The sequence below is a fragment of the Mixophyes fleayi genome, chromosome 12, assembly GCF_038048845.1.
Source record: "Mixophyes fleayi isolate aMixFle1 chromosome 12, aMixFle1.hap1, whole genome shotgun sequence".
Lineage (NCBI taxonomy): Eukaryota > Metazoa > Chordata > Amphibia > Anura > Limnodynastidae > Mixophyes > Mixophyes fleayi.
Window position 1 is genome coordinate 51,483,680 of NC_134413.1, and position 21,678 is coordinate 51,505,357.

Consider the following 21,678-nt stretch of genomic DNA (forward strand, 5'->3'; position numbering starts at 1 on the left):
TTATTCTCTTGTGGTGTTACATTATGTGATACCGTGTGATGTTTGTGGCCAGACCTCCCTCACCCCCCACCTGGTTAAGGTGGCTGCTGCAGCAGCATCGAATGGGTGAATGCCCGATACTGCTGGGGTTTAATCCGAATGATTTAAACCCCAGCGCTAGGGCATGTAAAATTGTATTAAAGGCAATGTTTATTCATTTAAAATTTATATATTTAACGTATGGGTGTGGTGGCACTGGTTAGTAACTGGCGCACAGTGCCAAAAGGGTAAAGTCTCAGCGCTAGGAGTGTAAATATTTTTGAGATTTTGGGGCAACTTGGGTCTGTAACTTTCCTAAAGAAAGGGGAGGGTGGCAAGGCAGGGCCAACCAGTCCCCAGCAACACAACAGGGTGAGATAGGAACTCCATCCTGTCATAAATTTATGGTGGTTTCTATTACTTTTTTTAGATTGTAAGCTCCTATGAGCAGAGCGTAGTATAGGAGTGATTGTACTTTGAACTTGTTCTGAATTGGTAAATAATTTTATTGATGTGTGATGTGCCCTGGATGGCCCTTCACACTCTGCTCGGTTTGCATTTGTGTGCATGTGAATTAGAGAGAACAATGGCTGTGACTGTGTTTTTAGGATCTTGCATTAAAGTGGATAAAATGTAGATTGACTCTGAAAACAAAGCAAAACCCCCCTAACCTAAGTGTTAAAGTATTAGGCCAGAGGTATAGCATGCCAGTTATCAAGTATTGCACCTAACGACCTCCAGTTATTAAAGGACTGATTCAACCCACATAGAGGTGCGTCGGCGAATCTGCAATGTTTGGGTACCTAGAACCCCGAAATGTGCTCAGCCGAACATTATTTATCAGGATTATTAATGCCTACTGTACATAAAATGCATTGTAAAACATGCATATGCAACCATCACCAGAATCACTCGGTGCTTACACCTGCCCTGTAGCGGGTGCAAGTAATATGGCTGAAAATCACAGACCTGAGAGGTGCCTGGATCTCCTTAAATTTTTATTTTTTCTAAGTGACATCCTTTTGTGGGCAACGTGTGGAGCTCTCTGCTGTATGGCAAGGCATTAACCAAATTAAAAAAAATCATTGCACAGTTTTTAGGACCTTAACACTACATCTTAAACCAGGTGCAGTAAGTTGCCAGACATAATTTGCAGCTTTTTTATGTTTTTGTTTCTATTTCTCCTTGTGCACTATTTAAATTATATAGTTGTTAAATATGTAACTACATAAGGTAATCCAGATCATTGAAAGCACTGTTCATTTTTATGCACATATGGACCATTGTTGGGACCCCTGTGCATATTATAATGTTGCTATTGTGAAATATTGACCTGTAGAGATACGATAGTTGAGCACAAAATGACATGGGAGACACGCTGACATAGGGCCATGGCTTTGTGACTGGAGGCAGAGGTTGGGATAGCAAGCCCAGCAGGGTGGGTACAGAATGCCCTGTAATTCTCTGATTAGTCATGCTAACTTTCCAGGGAATTCACAACAGAGGAAGGGGAGGGGAGAGGGCTGGTGGACTCACAGAACTGCAACATCGCTACTAGCAGCTACGCAGCTAAATTCAGCACCGAAGCTAGCAGCTGCAGCAGCCCACGTACAGTAGTATCACACAGCATTGGCAGATTATACCCTGATGCTACTACCAGACTTGCCATGCAGACAAGAAATCAGCCTCAGTGTAGCAAAGCTTTGCTAGCGTTGGCAGCATTACTGAAAGTCCTAATTTGAAACTCTTTAATTAAAATACCATTATGTGTCTTGAATTTTTGCTACAGTAGTAATTATACTGGTTATCTGTTCTTTTTAAAAAGGCTGTTTTGCTTTTTTTTTTTTCTTTAAATGTCTGTTCTTCATAACTACATTAGAATTGACAGTGAAACATTTAAAGATTACACGGTCTTACTTTTGTTCCAATATGACTATTGAACCATAAGTATTGTTGGCTTTACATATAATGTTTTAGTGACAGAGGTTGGCTTTTATATGTTGTCAGGGTTAAGTTATATTGTTTGTCTTGCAGCAAGTGTTCAGGATCTGTGCTTGTAAATTCTTGATTTTATTATGTTTGTAGCAACAAAAAATGCTGTCATTTTTAAAAAAATTGCAAACCAACCATCTATTGTAACTCAGCACTGTATATGCAATTTTCACCATTTGAACTGCAAAATAGACCAGGGAAAATTAGTTGCATTATATTTCATTCTACAGTAGGTTTCCTGATCATTTTGAGACTGTTTTTTTGTTTGTGTTTTGTTTAGGGGCTGTTTATAGATCACGTTACTTATCTATATTTACTTATCTCCACAGGTACCCAACATAATCACCATGTCTGAAGAGGAGTATTTTCTTTTCTATTGAAGAAACAAAAATCCGTGTTGTTCCTGTAGACCAAACTGTGACAAACAGCAAACTTTATGATGGATAGTACCCAAACAGGTTACACAGGTCAGAGTTTTTTCAAAAACTTAACTTGCCATGGGCGGGTTAAAAATAGAGGAACAGTAAGTCAGGATATCCGAAAATCATACCAATTGCATGGACAACTGTCACCAAAAATGAACGAGAAGACCTGCGCTGTTGTTCTCACTAGGCTGGAAGATGTGACTGGGTCATGTATTGTGGAAAGTCAGGGTGGGACATCCCCAAGCATTTCTTGCTGGGTGGATGAATTTGGAACTCTAAAAGTTCATACTGGGCTTCCCTCAGAACCAAGAAGGATGAGTTCAAAAGGAAAACTTTTCCCAGGGGTTTCTACTGGGGCAGGTTCTATAATGGATTTCCCAGAACCCCGAAAACGAAGGCTAGCTTCTCTCAATGCTGAAGCAGTAAATAACTTACTGTTTGAGAGGGCTGATGGTTTTTCTTCCAGGAAAGTTAATAAGGATCTAAACAAAGCTGGTGAAAATTGCAAATCTGTTGTCGATTGGACTTCCTTAAAAAAGCCCGCTCATCAACCGGTCAGCAAAAAGAACAAGCAGAGATGCATAGCCCAGATTAGGCCAACTTCAGGCGGTGTGTTTGACAGTGTAAAGAGAGAGGCTAGTGAAGTGTCTTATTCTCCTGCTCCAAAGAGGTTGGCAAGTTTGAATGCTGTGGCTTTTTTGAAGATTACGAATGAAAAAGGCCATCCTTTGAAACAAAGGAGCAAGTCAAATGGAGACAGTGGACGTTCTATCAACACTTGCTCAAAGTCCAAACTGAAGTCAACAAGATCTCCCAAAAAGAACTGTATCAAGTCTAAGAAAGACTTATTGCATCGGAAGACTGAGGACTACCATGGTTGGCAAGGGGGGTCTGAAGTTGGGTTTCTTAAACCGGAGCATCAGGAGTCCACAAAGTCCTTGGATAAAATAGATAGTGTTCATGTGGAAGTGTCTTCCAAGCACTGCAGTGGCTCAGTACCTTTGTACCACAGACTGCCTTTGTTAATGGGAGGACAGGCTTCTATGAAGCCTGAGTATGGAAGACCAGGGGAAAAGTCTCCCACTCCCAAACAAGACTTCCAGCAGCCTTCATTTCCAGTACAGCAGCTTCATCACTTGCCAGTTCCAGGCAGTCACACGGATTGTATCTGTCTCTACGGCTCCTCAGACATAGCTTCTTTGGACGGAACCTACATTTCTTATGGCCAAAGTGGATTACCATATAATGGGTATTCGGATTTCTCAATGTATCCAAAAGATGAAGTGTTTTCACAGCCAGTGCACTGCAAAGAACTCTTAGTATCGCAGAGCTCTTTACACCCCAGTGCAATGTTTGAGCATCTTCCATGGTGCAGTTCTCGCTATTCCCATGGAGAAGACACTGGGACAAATACAGATAGTCTTTATGGGGTATTAAGGCTGCCACTTGGCAGGGTTGGCAACACTCACACGGGACCTAATAGCTATCCATATAAAAAGCCTTTAACAGCAGGTATGCAGTCCTATTCTTACTCTGTTATTTAAATCTTTATATTATGTTTTTATTCTATACTAATTCAATGTTCATAGAGTGAAAGGCCTTAAATAATTAAATGATAAGATGGTAGCATCGGTTGAACATAAGGTTGACTGACAAAATCTAGTTCAGCCTCAATATTTGCAGGATCACACATTTATCAAAGTTTTCAGAAAGAACAATATGTGCATTACTACACCCCAAAACATGTAAACCTATTTATATATACTCTATGATGCATGATGGCAAACAGCTTTGTTAAATACGTTTTTTTTCTTAGAACTTTGCTTAATAGCGTGTATTATTTAAGATGTTTTCTTTTCTAGCACATTCTTACCATATTTAAAGGGTTTTTAAGGGATGCCATACATTTTAATGAAGCTCTTCAAAAGCACACATCTGCACATACATAGTTCACGTGGACAATACTCAACATCACTGACCTGTAAACAGTAATATGTAGTGCTAACAGGTTAGTCTAAAAGTGTAATATATTTTTCACTTTTTGTGTGTTTTCTTTGTTTGTTTTTAAAAATGTAAAATGAAAACAATTATATTACAATATTAAGGAACAGGTATTTATAAATACTAGTCGGCTATATTTACAGACATTGGGACAACAATTAGCTTTTATTTGTCTAATATAAGTTATACAATGTAAGGATACATTATATAATAATAATAATAATAATAATACTACAAGCTTCTTGCTGCTGTTCAGTGCAAATTTTGCATCTAAATGCAATTGTTATTAAAGAGTCCCTATTATTTTTACAATATATGTCCTTTGCTGACAGCTGCCATAATCACTTTCAATGTGGACATTCGTTTCTATCTATTTAGAGTGAAAATGCAATTCAATGAGTGTGTGATTTTTTTTTTTTTGATTTTTTTTTTTTTTTTTTTGATTTTTTTTTTTGCCATCTATCTAAATTCCCCTTTACTTCAAAAAATAAATATATATACAGTTGCTTATATTGCAAATATGACAGTTTATTCACTCATCTCAAATCTGTCATTGTATATCTGGTAGTGTTTCTCAAAATCATTCTTCGAGCAGGGAGATGGTATTAATAAATGTAGACATGGTAGACCAGAAATGGGTACACGTGAGATGATATGTTTTACACTTTATTCACCAGTGTACAAATGTTTAAAGTGGAACTAATTACATAATTGTGATAAATGATCAGTGTTAAAAATGTGAATGAAATAAAACCTTGCTTAGGACTGTTGTAATAGATTACAGGCATCTATGTCTCAGAAATACAGTAGTACACTAGTACTCTCGGGTAATACTGCTCAGACACCGCTACTGTATTGATGTTTGGTGATCTGTCATTTTAAGAGTAAGAACAAGCATAAGGTTGATATTCATATCTGATTATGATTGAAATTGAAGATTAAAGATATATAGTTTAATCCATCCTGTTTTCAATGCGGCATTACCACAATCTTTTAGATTCCCTAGAAGTCTCTTTCCATGCACTTTCATGTGCATGAATTGAAGTGGGAGGGGCATTGATAAGACTGACATTAGTTTGTAAAATATCCAGCTTTGTAGGAGAGATGATTGCAATACTGGAGTGTTGGAGCCTTCAGAGAGACCTGTTGGAATTGGTAGACCATAGGTAAGTAGAACTTTGTAGGTGAATACCACCCAAAACATTTTTGTTTTTGGTTGCACCATCCTTTTTTAAAAAAAAAAAAAAAAAAAAATCCCCAAAAGACTAAAAATTTAGGGGTATATTTACTAAATGGCGGATTTGAAAAAGTGGAGATGTGGCCTATTTGCAACCAATGAGATTCTAAGTGTTATTTTGTAGAATGTGCTAAATAAATGATTACTAGAACCTGATTGGTTGCTATAGGCAACATCTCCACTTTTTCAAACCCAAAGTTTAGTAAATATACCCCTAAGTTTAGTAAATATACCCCTAAGTTTTGCATAGAAATAGGCAAGTTAGAGCGACAAGGAGAATTCCCTTTTGGTCACCAGACTTTGTCAGCACCGAACCTGTAATGCGATAGAGTCCCTTAAAACCTTGCAGGGCCCTCTCACTTATGACCCTCTGTAATTTACCTAAACCGACCTCTTCCCCAGCAGATTTGCAGATTATGATATGTAACACCCCCGCTGGTGTGTGTATTGATGCCTCCCAGTGGCTGAGTATGTGGCTCGGCACTAGGACCCAGAGGGGAGACACCTGGAGGGTTGCTTAGCAACAAGGCTGGTATAGGAGAATCAGAACCTGTGTGGCAGTTGGGAATGTGACGGTTGACAGTTTGTGGGAGACATCTTGCAATCCAGGAGGTAGGAGGGAGGTCCCGGGTCTTTGAAGGGGATAATGGCTGAACATATTAGTTGGAGCTCCAGATCTTCAGGGAAGGAAAGTCCTCTGAATAAGGACCAGAGTCCTGTGACAAACCCCAGGGTATGGGAATAGCAGTGCAGAGCATGTAAGAGATAGAGATCCTCTGGTGGAGGAGCAGTGAGCTGTAGCTGAGATTTACACAGTCACTGAACATTGTTATGAGTGAGAAATGTGAGCTAAAAAGACACCAATATAAATGTGACCTCTAGGATTGGCCGCATCACCTCCATAAAAATGAATATACTCCCCAGATTGTTATATTTATTTCAGACATTGCCGGTAAATATCCCCCATAGGACCTTTTGCCAACAGCAGATGTTTATTTGGGCTGACAAGAAACCTTGCGTTAGTTTACAAGTTTTACAACGCTCTGTGCTGGCTGGTGGTTCAGGTGTCCCAGCTTAAAAAAATACTTTTACACGGCGCAATATATTCCGTAAAATATAAAGAGAATTCCATAACTGTCGGTATCCCCACAACAATGAACAATACTAGGATAATGTATTTGTAACGGATTTACACTCTGTGCATACATCTTTTCTTTCACATGTTGAGTAAAAATTTTGGACAATAAGGAGAAAAAAATAAGAGAAAATAAACTTAAAAAAATACTTACATTTTTGATCACTACATGATATTATTATTATTTTTACTGTTCACTGTTTGGATAATGACAGCACTGGGATTTTTTTTTACTTTGAAATTTTGTGTGGGATTTGTAAAGGAAAACTGAGCTGCAGTAGATGAGAATTTGTACACATATATAAGCGCAATATATTCAGTGGTATTCCCTCCTGGCAGTAGAGTCTCTGACTCGCTCTCCTATCAATTCACTTCAACGATTCCTTGGTCCCAGCGATCCACCGGTGTCTCGCTCTCACCTGATAATTTTTCTCTTACCATATGGTCTTGTTGCAATCGTATTTGCAAGTTGGCCCCTTCAACTTAGCCTCTCATACCTCTTTGGTATAATCCCAAGACCAAAAGCCCCCCCTCGGCGGCCTTCCTCCCCTCTTGGTCGTCAACTGGCCTTCGTTTTCTTAACAAACTCCATGTGAAAGGTGCAACTCCCACTTTTGGTGCACTGCAGGGGGTAAATGTATCAAGCTGAGAGTTTTTCAGCGGGTTTGAAAAGCCAATCAGATTCTAGCTATCATTTATTTAGTGCATTCTACAAAATGACAGCTAGAATCTGATTGGTTGCTATAGGCAACATCCCCACTTTTCAAACCCACGGGAAAACTCAGCTTGATACATTTACCCCCACGTCTCCTATGCACTTACAACGGCTGCCTTTCATCAATTTCTCCAAAATCCAGCGATTTCTCTCTTACCTCTTCCACCAGAATCTCTGTCAGACCCCTTTCTTCCCTTTAGCAATATTGTCTCCGTGATTCCTCGTCCAGGGGCCTCATCTCTCTGTATCACTCCACGCTTACTTCAACAACTGCACATACTTACCCATGTCAGGAACTGGGATGGGGACTTTTGTGGATGAGGAAGACTGGTCCGTCATGTGGGAGGGCGTCTCCAAATACTCTATTAATATTGATACTGTGTACTGACCAAACTCCACAAAATCTATCTTGGCTCTTTTTTCCTTTGCTGGAGAGGCTGTCCCGAACCAGGTTCATTCTTGCATATCTGGTGGACCTGCCCGATCGTGCATAGATTCTGGTCGGGAGTTCATACTTTAGCCAACACACTCGCTGCCACTGACATCCCTTTTGAATCGCAGTTTGTTTTACTTCTGCTCCCTTTCCCAGACCTTCCGAAGTATCTTAATAAACTCGCCAGACACTTTCTTAGTGCGGCCACTTGTTTGATAGCTAGCTCTTGAGAGGTCCTCCTACTATGCAAGCCCTTAGAACAGGAATATGGTTCATTTACAAAATGGAACATATGACTAGGATCTTAAGGAACTCGTCTGTGTCCTTTCTTTAAACCCTGGTCTCCCTGGAAGCAATTTAATAGATATCTTCCCTTGATTCCTAACTGTCCTAATTGTTATTGGCCACTCTCTCTGCTACTATCTGGTCGCCCAAGGGATCCCCTTCCCCCTTATCTTCTACATCTTCTTTCCCCTCTCCCTTCCTTAAATTTAAAACCAAACTTCATGCTTCATTGTTTTGTTTTGTTTGTTTGTTTTTTCATTTTCTGATTGCACTGCCTTTTAATGTTGCGTTCTTACTGTTCATGCCCAATTTTTTTAATAAAATGTTTATTAAAAAAATAGATGTTAGGTTAAATAAGAACATGTCCCTGTGAATACACAGGTCCTGCAATGCTGCTAGTGGCTGAGTGGGAGAGCCTCTCTTCTACTCGGGGCAACTTTTTGTGAAATTGCCTATGAATTTCTCATTCATCCGAATAAGATGATCACATGGAGTGGTCTTGACAACGCTGCTAATAATTTTAAAAAGAAAATCTGCTTAATCTGAGCAGGTGAGAAAATAAACTGATTGGATCCTTTGCGACATTGTAGGACCCCTTAGATCAGGGGAGCTGCTGGTAATTAATAATTTTCTATTTAATATACATCTCCTAATTCCATCCAAAGTTAAGTTTATAGTTTTTTTCTGTGAAAATTTCCTTATTTAAACAAATTCCGAATGTAATATTACATTTTGTTTTTACAGGTTTTAGGTGACGTTCATTATTAAGTATTTAGCACTCCTTCTCTGTGTGCGAGGACATTACCTGAGGATTGAGTTGTTTTACAACACCAATCCGTTATTTACTTCTACTGCTCCCTTGTAATATTCTAAGACAGAAGTAGAGTTTGAATGATTAGTCTCCTAGGTAACAACTGCTCTGTATAGACTGCTGGTTGATGCAGTTACACAGGGACATGGCTAAATATATCACAGCATATAACAGATTTGTTATGGTTTGTCATTTGCACTATTTTGTCATATAATAGGAACGCTGTCTAATAGTTTTTACTGTTTGCATTTGGAAAAGGACAGGAAATGGTCCATTCCACCGTCTTCGTAATGAGCTGCAGTGTAAAATCAAGGAACAGAACAGTACATTTTACTTTCATACATATAGGACATTTTTGACACTTGGATTATTTTTTCTTCCATCAAATGCTGTGTTCATATATGTCACCCAATTATGCTGATTTACACCAACATTTCTGTGCATGGGCCTACATTAACCATCAACAATTAAAATGTTAGTCTTTCTTGGCTAAAGTGCAACTTGAAGATGTCCATGAACATTATCTTTGAGGTAATTTGCCTAATGCGGTCTTGTGTTGATCTTTATGCAGAAAGAACAAATATATTCTATTTGGCCATAAATTTATGTTTGGGGATCAGTAGAAATTTCTGCATTTTTATGTTTTGTTAACTTTAAATTGGCAACAAATCACCTTCACTTTTGACCAAGCAATTTTCAAAATTAACTAGAAGCTCCAAATAACCTATCAACTAAACTGCCTTAACATTGTAGAATGTGCAGCCTCACCTTGTATGATCAAAATCTGGTTGCATCTGAGCGCTATGGGAAAATCTGGTTGCATCTGAGCGCTATGGGAAAATCTGGTTGCATCTGAGCGCTATGGGAAAATCTGGTTGCATCTGAGCGCTATGGGAAAACCTGGTTGCATCTGAGCGCTATGGGAAAACCTGGTTGCATCTGAGCGCTATGGGAAAACCTTGTTGCATCTGTGCGCTATGGGAAAACCTGGTTGCATCTGTGCGCTATGGGAAAACCTGGTTGCATCTGTGCGCTATGGGAAAACCTGGTTGCATCTGTGCGCTATGGGAAAACCTGGTTGCATCTGAGCGCTATGGGAAAACCTGGTTGCATCTGAGCGCTATGGGAAAACCTTGTTGCATCTGAGCGCTATGGGAAAACCTGGTTGCATCTGAGCGCTATGGGAAAACCCGGTTGCATCTGAGCGCTATGGGAAAACCCGGTTGCATCTGAGCGCTATGGGAAAACCTTGTTGCATCTGAGCGCTATGGGAAAACCTGGTTGCATCTGAGCGCTATGGGAAAATCTGGTTGCATCTGAGCGCTATGGGAAAACCTGGTTGCATCTGAGCGCTATGGGAAAATCCGGTTGCATCTGAGCGCTATGGGAAAATCCGGTTGCATCTGAGCGCTATGGGAAAATCCGGTTGCATCTGAGCGCTATGGGAAAATCCGGTTGCATCTGAGCGCTATGGGAAAACCCGGTTGCATCTGAGCGCTATGGGAAAATCCGGATGCATCTGAGCGCTATGGGAAAATCTGGTTGGTGGATTGTTCAGTTTGCATTAGGGTAACATTAGTTACCCTTTCAAAATGAACAATGTTGGATACTTAGTCTTGTGCGGTGATGAGCAACAAGCGGCCCTTGTTTGTTGTAGCTTGTAACACTTGTTTAAAATGCCTGCTGATGTGTATTACAGATGATGCCTCTTTCTTTCTGATTTTAAATGTATTGTTTTAACTTATTACAGAGATTCAGTGTAACGTGCAACCCTGAAGGATAGAGGTTTGCCCATGCAGCCCCTGAAGTGTATCAGATCTTGGGAATGAATCTCTGGCTCAATGCTATATTACTGAGAAATACATATGTTCCAACAGAGTTTGATTATGATTAGATTAACAACAAAATGAGAAATGGTGCTACCACTGCTACCGGCTTGCTTTACTTTATTACAAATATCAACACCTCTAACCTGTCTAGTTTTGGCAGAAGTCATGGATGTCACCAGTTTGTTGTACTGGCTGGTGTATATGTAGTTGATGCTGCAGGTACATGAGACTGCATGTAACTGGTTTCACACAAGTGATCTATTTTAGCAGGATGCTTAGAATAGACGTGGCAGATGTCCTTTTCTCAAAGCCCACTCTATATTAATTGATTTTGTGCTAATAAAGACATCTCAGCTCTATTAGTATTGATTCTGAATTATTGCTTAATAAAAGCAGAGGTTATTGTACAGTTTGAGTGAATCAATGCAGCCATTTCCAGTCCTGTATCAGTTAATAGCTTTTTTATTTATTTTTTTACTTGTGAAAATGGCTTGAGGTTTTGTTTTTTTTTTCATTTATTTTTTGCTACTACCATTGAAACCTCTGTGAAGTACAGCACTACACTCTGTTAGTCGTGTGCTTGAGTATGTAGAAGTGGTGAGGAATAATGCTTCTTTAACGATACTTCCTACTCTTCACTGTGGCTCCAGATTGTCAACCCAATTTTCTGATTGAGACATACTTTTTAAGAAAAAATGCCCTGCTTGAAACAATGTTTAACCATATTAAAAGCCAGCTGAATTAAAAGTAACTTGAATGGTTTAATTAGCATGCAGTTCCAAAATATACAGATCAAACAAAACCAGTTATGGGTTTAGCCCATAACTATTTAAGACAAAAAAAAACTTTGACAATGTGCATGTTAGCCTATATTTGTGAATACTGTTTGCATTTAGGACAATGTTCTTCTTTTTCCATACTTGTTTCTGCAAAAGCAGCGACCAGTTTATTCTGAGGATTTCCTTTATGCTCCGTTCACATGCACATAATCAAAGTGCTACATTAACACACGGCACTTAATCCAGAGGCAGGTAGAGGGCACATTGTTGTTGTTTTTTTTCCCCCACTGGAAATGCCTTTGAAGCTGATATCATTGCCTGCATATATAGATATAGGTATAGATAGAGATATAGGTGGTCACATTTTTCCGTGGAGTGAAATTACTAATATTAACATTATTTTTAAGTATTTCTTTCCAAAGTGGCATTTATCATTGTTTTAAATTGGGCACCTTCAAACCAATAAACTAATTTCACATCAGGGCTTAAAACCTCTTTACATGAATGGATAAATTAATAAAAGTAGTTAGTGTTTGCAGAAAAACAGAAATATACAGAGCACACCTGCCCCCACAAATTTATTACCATTATTTATATGGCGCCACCATATTACGTAGCGCTGTACAGAGAATCTTTCTCTTTAACATCAGTCCCTGCCCCATTGGAGTTTGTCTAAATTTCTTAGCACACACTTGTTTTTATCGCTTCATAATGACCCATGTCTGGAGCATAGGGACACCCTTTTCCGAATGCCCTGTCAACAGAACAATCATATGGGTATGTATAAGAGCTGTTTGTCACCAGAGTTACCACTTGAGATTTACATTTGGACTTTACTCAAAGTACTGACATAGACTGTATGGTGGGGAAAGTTTCATGTATTTTGACCGTCTGAGGACATCCACATGCCCGGATGCACCGACACCTAGCCCTGGAGGTTACAGTCCTGGTCAACCACTGCATATCATTTCAACAAGTTTGATCCCTCTTTAAAGCTGTTATGCGGTTATTTATGTAGAATTTCACCCCTAACCAGTTCCGATCTTTCAGTGCTGATGGTTCAGCCATGAGGCATGCGTCACAGTCACACTTTCTGGGCAGCCGGCATATTTAGATAAACTTGATCATGTGCTTCTCTAGATCTTAAATCTCCTCCCTGTCGCCGCACTTCCTTACAACCTGAAAGGAAGCAAAGCGGTCCTTTACAAAACTGTGTGCTACACCAACCTGTGGAAGCCTTGGCTGGGCACTGGTCCTGTGTTGCCGGGTCCATACACTGCCTCTCTTCCGACGTGGAAGTGTAAACCAAATGCTTGACCGCTTGTCCCTCTCACAGGGGATTGCTCATCATCCGACCTGTCACTCTGTAGTTGCACCGGTTCTGGAAAAAAACAGTTATGTAAATGACCGAGGTAAAAGTCAAAAGCATACATCAGACACAAGATTTCCAACTTGCCATCCGGATCAATGTGCATCCTGTCTAAATTCTTGCCTTTGAATTCAGCCAGTCTGCCACTCTTGAGAGCCATTAATAGTTTGCTGATCTTGGCAAGGTGAAGGGTACATTCTGCAAGGCGGTAATACTGCCGGTGCACTCTGATGTTGTGTCCAAGAAATTCCACCAACTGATCCAGTTCTGTGTCGTTTAGGTTGAGTACCTTGGAAAGAGTGGCATGGTACTTTTGAAGCTTTGTGGAAGACAGTGTGTGGGGATTTCTGGCCCCACACTCTCGGGCAAACAGGAGTATGCAATCTGAGCCTCTGAAGTGTGACAAGGCAGCTGGTCTGGCAAACATGTAGACATTTTGAGTAGCCACTCCACATTCTTCACACTTCTCTGCGGGAAGATTGCGTCTTGCATGGCTGGTGTCAGCAGGATGGGGGACTTTTCTCCCTTGTTTTCCCCGGATTTCAATCCGAGTGAAGTGCCGGCAGAGCTTCGTCTTTATCTCGGAAAGCATTAGGGCCAGAAGATCTGAAGTATCTCTTGAGAAAAAGGTAGTCTGCAGCATCTTGGAAACTTTCCCTTCCCTTCTTCATTTGATCAAATGTGCCAGGGTGACTTTTGCAAACAGTGCCCAGTTGTTAAGTATTGGCTCGTTGGATAAACCGCTTTGGTAGGCTTGCTGCTTCTCATCAAGATAAAAGTACATCTTTTTCACATCTTCTGTGAAAGGTAAGAGCTGAGGCATGTTCCACTTGTACTCAAGAGTTTTTTTTAACTCGTTCCATCTTGCCTTGTAGATCTTCCTAAAGCTGCATGCGTTTTAAATCTGAGCAGTGCAGCCCTTCATCATGGCTCGGCACTCCCCAATGCTTGAAATCTTTTGCAAGCCATGTCCTACCTTCAGTGCCATTGAGGGTATCCTAAATGTACCTGTCTCCTCGTCATAGTCAGCTTCACAGTAACTACTATGTGCAGTACGTTTGATGGGATGGTAAAGTCTTCTATCCTCTCCAAAAGGGTAGCTCTTGTGGCCTGTAGCAGTATCCTGTCCATTTCTCCAAGCTTCTGACAGATGTACTCATGCCTGCCAACATCTGAACCAACCTGGTTGATGAAGAAATGCTGTCCTATCTGCGTGATGCATTGGTCATTTTTGACTGTATCTGGGGTCATGTCGCTCAAGAACTTCCAAAAGCCACCACTGATGCCAGGTGGAACAGACTGAGCAAAGGCACTCAGAGACTGGATTCTGTGTTTGCCAGGTGTGGGCTTGTTGCGTCTTTGGTTTAGCTTACATCTCTTTATGTGCTGCCACTGGTGTGACACACGTGTCGCACTGTACAGCCTTGGCATCCATCTTTGGAAGCCGATTAACCTACCAGTATGCTTTTGGAGTATGCAAAGAAACCAGTGCATCCAGAGGAAACCCACACAAACCTGGAGAGAACATACAAATTCCACACAGATAAGGCCCTGGTCGGATTTTTGCATGCGTGTTTGCCTCCCAGATTATGTAGCACCATGCAGCCAAGACATGCCTTTATTATAGTGCTCTAATGTGTTTAAATTAGCACAATTTTATAATTGGACTCAATTCAGTTTGCATAGTGTATCCGCTCTCTGCCATTATTACATGGAAAGGGGATGTCCCTCCCCCCCTAGTTTTGCCTGTTTTTCTCTATATAATTCTTCTGAAATAAAAATGTATTTATTCCACTTTGCCACGAACGGGAAGGGGAGAGGGGAGTGCACACCATCTAGTCAAGAAGTCACTAAAAAGGATGAGTCACTATACTTTTAAATCTTTTTATAGTATATTTTTAAAAAAAATATATAATTTTATGTTTTTATTAGTTACCATGCCCCTTTTCTTCCAACTCTTTCTAGTTATAGGTTATATTTTTATAGCCTATGGGATGTCAAAGTTTAGCCATTAAATCCAGTGTTCTCCCCAGCACCTACTTCTCGTGTGCTCCACCCGGCTGTTTTTACTTGCCCCCTGGCTCTTGGAGCCCAACAGAATCCTATTATAATAGAATAAATCATTATTCCTACTATGTGAACACTACAGCCAGCAGTGTGTGTTAGACCACTGGCGGGTGTGGGCAGTAATCTAAAATGTTTAAATATTATTGCAAAGTATTACAACTGCCCCCACCAGGCGGCTACTTAATGCCACCTGGCTGGCAAAATTTTCTGGGGAAAACACTGAGATCCATAAATGTAATGGCTACATGTTGCAGGACTGAACAAATTTCTCCAAAGTAGCTATCAATTTTGTAAGAAAAAAACCTTGAGGTGTGCAGGGCGTAATATAGAGAATGGTTAGGGCTCAGATTGCCCAACATGTGCCGGCGGAGCACAACACATTTACCTAGTATGTAGCAGCAGTGTACAACACACTAACCCATGCGAGAATGAACCTGAAATACTCTCAACACTGTTACCCAGCAGGTGTCAACAACACAGTAGAATGTCCCACCAGCGCCTGCAGTGGTCAGCATGTATCAGCAGACGTCCATTCAGCTTCCACCTGCTTTGCTTGAAGTTACTTCAGCCACTAACTGTGACTGCAGCTTTCTATAACCCCCCCCCCCCCCCCCCCCCCGCCCCGCCCTCTGAGAAGCAGGCATTTCTGTACATGATATTAATGGCTGCTGGCACTTTAAACAATGCTGGGTAGGATCACAGAGCTTTGTTTTGGTCCATGGCTACTTCCAACTTGGGATAGCTGGTGCAACTGCATCAAACACCCATCTCCCCAGACCGCAAGAACTACAAGTACAGGCTGGATGTCAGGACTGTAATGGGTGTATTTTCTAGCACCAATAAGTTTTTGCATAAATAACTTCATATACTGCTATGTATTTCTTAAACGATAGAATTCTACAGGGGATTTTTCCATGCTTTATTTGAGTCGAGCAATAATATTTTGACAACTTGATACTTTCCAAGAGTTGCTAAAATACTTTTTTGCAATCCAGTGTCATTTATTAATTAAGTTTGGATTTTGATCATCTGCGGTTGCCTTGATTTGCAATGTTGCCACTAATTAGCATTTAATGATTTATTATTGTATACAAACTAAATAGCATGCTGATTCTTGTGAACAGTGATAGATTGAGGGTTTGTGAAGTGGAAGGTTGATAGGTAATGGATGATGGGTCTTGCTAAGACAGTTCACAGGCTTAAGACAATTGGAAACTTTATTTACTTACATTAGATATACTGCCCTATTAAGGATGCTACATTTACCTATAAAACACTTTTATTTTCAGGACAGACATGATTACCCCTAGCATGTTTAAATTCCTTTTACTGGGGGTTTTGTTTGTTTGTTTAAACACATCTACTAGACAGATATTTCGAGGAACTACTATTTTCAGTAATTTATGTTTCCAAGTCCAGTTTGAATCTAATTTACTCTGATAAATTGTGTTCAATCTATTTACTTCCGTTTTTATGTAACATTATCTACTCCTGCTCGATCACAACTGAACGTGACAGCGTTCAATGCATTTCAAAAGCTGCATGTGCTGAGGACAAACACATGTATTTGAGCAAGGCTTTATATTACATCTCTGCTAACAATCCATCAGTGTTCCCTTGTGTTTAAATTAATGTAGTCTAGAATTCTCTCCTTCTGAGTCCTGTTGAAACCCATCATCTTTTAATCACCCCTCCATTCCTTTTTTTTTTTTTTTTCTACACTAGATTGTGTACATTACATGTTATGTCCTCCCACATATTACATGGTATGATGGCATGTCATCCGTGTGCCACGTATTGTCTGGGGGTGAGGCATGCAATTGGTTTTCTAGGGCACTGTCCACAGGTTTCCAACACCCCACAATACACAATGTGCTTTGGAACAATAATTGTTAAGTTTAGAAGCGTGCACGCGAATGCGATATCTGTCCGAACAGTCGTTTATCATGTGATTGGCCCGATAATGGGGTGAAAAACCTGTAGTGTGTACCCAGCCTAAACAGCTCTGCAGCCATTTGTACCGCATAATCTAGCTTGCAACCTATTGTATGCTGCCACCTTTAAACCAAATTCCCACCGCACCCCTCTCACCTTTCTTGTTTCAAACTTTCCCAGGCTGATCAATATCAAAACTTTTTTGTTTTGCAAGTAATGTGTTAAAGATCAAATATATATGAAGAAAACCATTCCAGATCATTAAAACCTATTCCCACCATGGGATGTTCTATACAGAGTACTAGAATGCTTGATCCTGACCTTGTGCCTCATTAAAAGATGGAAAAAAAGACAGGAATGTTTATGTATTTGACAAGGAAGGAATCCACAACTGGCAACTTCATGCTGGATATTTAGCTGTCATACAAAAGAAACTGACACTTCTAATCAACGTAACAATTTTACATTGCAACATAATAAGTCTCTGATTTTATTGTAATGCCAGTTTCTTTAGTACAATTTCCATTTTTAAAGTCCAATTTTAGGACCACACATTTGTGTAAGTTTTCTGGTAAATGTTTATAAATAACCACTGTCTATTTTAGAACATAATCTGGTCTGTGGTTTCCTTTTTCAACTTTGTTTTGTCCTCGCGTACTATCAATTGTAAGAGATATATCGGTGGATTGCTTAATTTTTTTTAAATTATTTTTTATTCCTATCCCCTAGTTGGTAATAACTTGAATTACAAATCATTTAGTTACATTTTCTGTTGCATTATGATCTTACTTTTTAGGCGGCTTATTCCAGCTGAACATTATCAATTGCATTTTAAGTAATTTATCAGGCTTTTATAGCTCTCACCCTTCTGATCAGCCAAGTAACTCTGGCATTCATCACAACAGACCTTGGTAGGCAGCCATCCTTTATATCTGAGGCTTTACTGACTACTGGTTCACTTTGGAAACATTTAACCCCTGGTACAGAGGGAAGTTGATGTATAAATGTTGTGTTTCCACCATTTGACCATAGTATCATGTACTAAATTATAGCACTGTCTAAGACTAAAATTATTTATCTTGAAGTCTCTCGACTGTACAATTCCTTGATACACATGATATGTTGCACACTAACATCCTTATTTTACTATAATATAAATGTGTCGTAGCCAAAAGCACCAAACCAAATTTTACTTTTGATCCGTGTAGGACAAATTTTTCTCATGAAAACAAATATTTAATTGCTATAGGTTACAGGGCCCATGCTGTAATGTGTTTGGATAAATGCGGTTATAGCACATGCTCTTATGTGTCTATTTTGGGGAATAGGATATTTTTTTTTTGTATGAATTAAACTCTCTCCAGTGTACATAAATGATGACCCCTCCTCAGCAGCGCATGGGATGACAGAAAATGACCGGCAGCTAAAGTTTCTTTTCTATTGTTAATCTTGACTACTTTAAGCTACCTACATTAGAGATAAAAAGAATAACTAAGGGTGAAAGCTTGGGGGTGCAATGGAATAGGTGGAAGCTTTTGATTAAAAATGTTGAGATTGGTTTAAATGTTATGGCATTGCTTGTAAACTTTATTTTTATCCCCTGCTCTTTAGAAGGATACAAATCACTAGACCAGCTCAGCATAACAATCCCCACAGCAGGACACCCAGTGTCTCCTGCTCACCCGCTCTCAGGATGCCCAGTTCCCAGTGTCCCGCCTGCTGCTGAGCCCGTCCCCTACCTACAGACGCCCAACTCAGAACCTCAGACAATGGCCATGCTGAAAACCGCACGTGGATGCCCACAGAGCTCCAAGCCCCCAAGTGGCTCCAAATCAGGTGTCCGGAACACGTCGGGGTGTGTCCATGCAGCTGACAGCAAAACAAGCAAAAGCCACCCCAAACAGCAGAGGATCAGCAGAAGAAGAGCTACAAATGGCTGGATGCCCTTGGGGACAGCTTGTGAGAAGGCAGTGTATGTGGTGGTATGTAACCCTCTCCTTCCCCTCTTATGTGCATGCAAAATGCTGGTTAAATAGAGTTAACAAATATAGACTCTAAAATAAAAGTTATTTAAATAAAAATTTAACACAAACATAGATAAGCATCAAAGTTTAAAAAAATCAATTCTGTGTATTCTATTCTAGATATCCTGGGTGATACCAAGAACAATAGTTTGTGATTGGCAAGGGCACATGTCCTGAATGTCAGAATCCTTTTTCTTTTTGACCACATATATAGTAGACCATATTGGGCAGATGTGGCCAGTGTGCACTCAGGTGATGCACATATCAAGTTGTTGTTGTTGTTGTATTATTATTATCTTTATTATTATTATTGTTTATATGGTACTGATCACAGTACACACACACTGTAATCAAACTCATGACCCTAATGCTGTGAGGCAGCAATATTAACCAGTGTTCCCAAGTTAATGGACATCCACTGTCCAATTGTAAACTGGGCTCTCCTGATAAATTTTGTTTGGAAATTCTGGTATAAAATCAAGTGTATGATCCGCTTTTAAGATTTATTAAGGTCTTGGAACTATCACATATAAGTTTGTCTTATAACTTATCCTTTCATGTGAGATCGGCTTTTATGCTCTGTTTAAAGGTCCCTTAAAATGACATGATGTAACTTGCATAAATAAGACCCCTCTCTGAAGACACATTTTTCTTAACACTGCTTCTACCTCTTTCCCAGAATGAGCCTGAACCTGCTCTCAGAAGGAGTTATCAAGCTGTGGAGAGGAACGGAGAGATTATCAGAGTCCGAGACACTGTCCTTTTAAAATCCGGTCCCAGGAAAAAATCCATGCCATATGTGGCCAAGATATCTGCTCTCTGGGAAGAGCCTAAAACTGGTACAAAAAAAACTTCTGTTGTGTCTATTACTGGCTTGTTTATGGGGATTGTTCTTGTACAATACATATTTAGAAAGCATTCTTTGTTCACTGTTCTCCTTGTCATACATGTTGTGTGTTTCTTACTGCACACTTACCTCTACAGAGGAGCGAAATTTATAACTGTTCTGTGAAGAAATCGCCTCGTTGCACATTTCCATACACAATTTTGCACATAAAAATTTAGGCTTAAGTGTTCTCCAGTGTATACCAACCTAACCACATAGCAGAATGCATTGACCATGGTCATTGCAGCTCTATTTATAGATAAAATTGTCCAAAATTGGAATACAAATACGAAATGAAATCGTATTTCACGGAATATGGATCTCAAAGATTGAATCGATGCAAATTTGCACCTATACAAAACTGTTCCATCACGAAACCTAATTTGTACGAAATGTCACTGCAATTTCATTTATCTCTGTTCTCATTAGTCTACTGAATGTCTAGCTGAGCACGCTAAAATCTTATGTTTATGGTAGCTGTTAAGCTTACTAATAGTTTTCAATATAGAGAGGGATGTGTGTGTATTTTTTGTGACTCGCAAACATTCATTACTTCATATACAAAGTTTTCACTATTGAAGCATTGCCATGTTTTTCTGCCAGGTGAGCTGATGATGAGTCTCTTCTGGTACTACCGGCCAGAGCACACTCAGGGAGGACGTAATCCCAGTATGCACCAGGTGAGTGACACATCCTAAGTTTTGAAACTACAGCTCCACCTAGCTGCTCATGGATGTATTGCTACCCCTTGGTTTAATCATATAGACAGGTCTTTAACTTTAATATTAAATTTAACTAGCCCCTTCCCTTCCCTAGAAGAGTACTTATGTGTGGGTCCCTTCTCTGGGAGACACTTTTACAATCCGCATCAGGATTTGCACAGCAAATGGTGGGGGCTCAATTTATCTTTATGTTTTAAAGTTTTATTTGTGAATTGACTTTTGTCTTATTTTATATATGCTTATAATCTAAATGTTTCCTGACATAGCACTTCTCTATAATATATATATAAAAAATATGTATATGTGTGTGTGTATATAGACAAACACATAGGGGCATATTCAATTGTCGGCGGGATCGCCGAAAATCCCGCCGCGAAAAAACGAATACATGTAATACGGTAATTTTGTAGCTGGATTTCAGCTTGCGGCTCAGGGAGCTGCGAGCTGAAATCCAGCGAGTAAATTACCGTATTACATGTTTTTCCGCACACGATTACCGTAATATCGGATTTTCGGCAATCCCGGGGACAATTGAATATGCCCCTTAATGTCAACATTACAACTACAATCTTCTCTTGATCTTATTTTTAATTTTTCAATTTTGTCCTATCATGTTATTGAGGTCCAATATATGATTCCTGTAGCAGATGCATTACAGAATTCAACAACTGACCTAAAATGGGCCTATGGCTTAGATCTGTTGATAGTGAAATGCTGAGCAGAATAATCATTTCTCTAAGAACATATCTGCCTCCACTCTAGAGAGGTTTAATATACTCCTTGTGCACAAGGGAGATTTCTTCCTCCCAAACTAAGATGTTTAATGCTGAAGTCATGTTTAAGGATTATTCCTGCATAATGCTTTATACAGGCTGGAAGTGGAATATCGATCTGATGCTGGCTAGTAAGAAGCTACTGCACAAAAGGGGAACTTGTGTGTAAATCTTTTACTGTATTCTCTCATTTGTTTTTACTCAACTTACAGCTGACAGCTATTGTAATATCACATTGTGAT

The 21,678-nt window shown here is 39.7% G+C and overlaps 1 protein-coding gene across 1 annotated transcript in view; it reads left to right on the forward strand.

Annotated features, from left to right (window-relative positions):
* The window catches only part of BAHD1 (bromo adjacent homology domain containing 1), a 115,190-nt gene that overhangs the window by 89,240 nt on the left and 4,272 nt on the right, over window positions 1-21,678 (forward strand). The window contains exons 2-5 of the mRNA XM_075192565.1: window positions 2,340-3,947; window positions 18,643-19,013; window positions 19,735-19,894; window positions 20,545-20,621. Of these exons, the coding sequence (XP_075048666.1) occupies window positions 2,447-3,947; window positions 18,643-19,013; window positions 19,735-19,894; window positions 20,545-20,621 (2,109 nt within the window). The 5' untranslated portion in view covers window positions 2,340-2,446. The remainder of the gene's footprint in view (window positions 1-2,339; window positions 3,948-18,642; window positions 19,014-19,734; window positions 19,895-20,544; window positions 20,622-21,678) is intronic.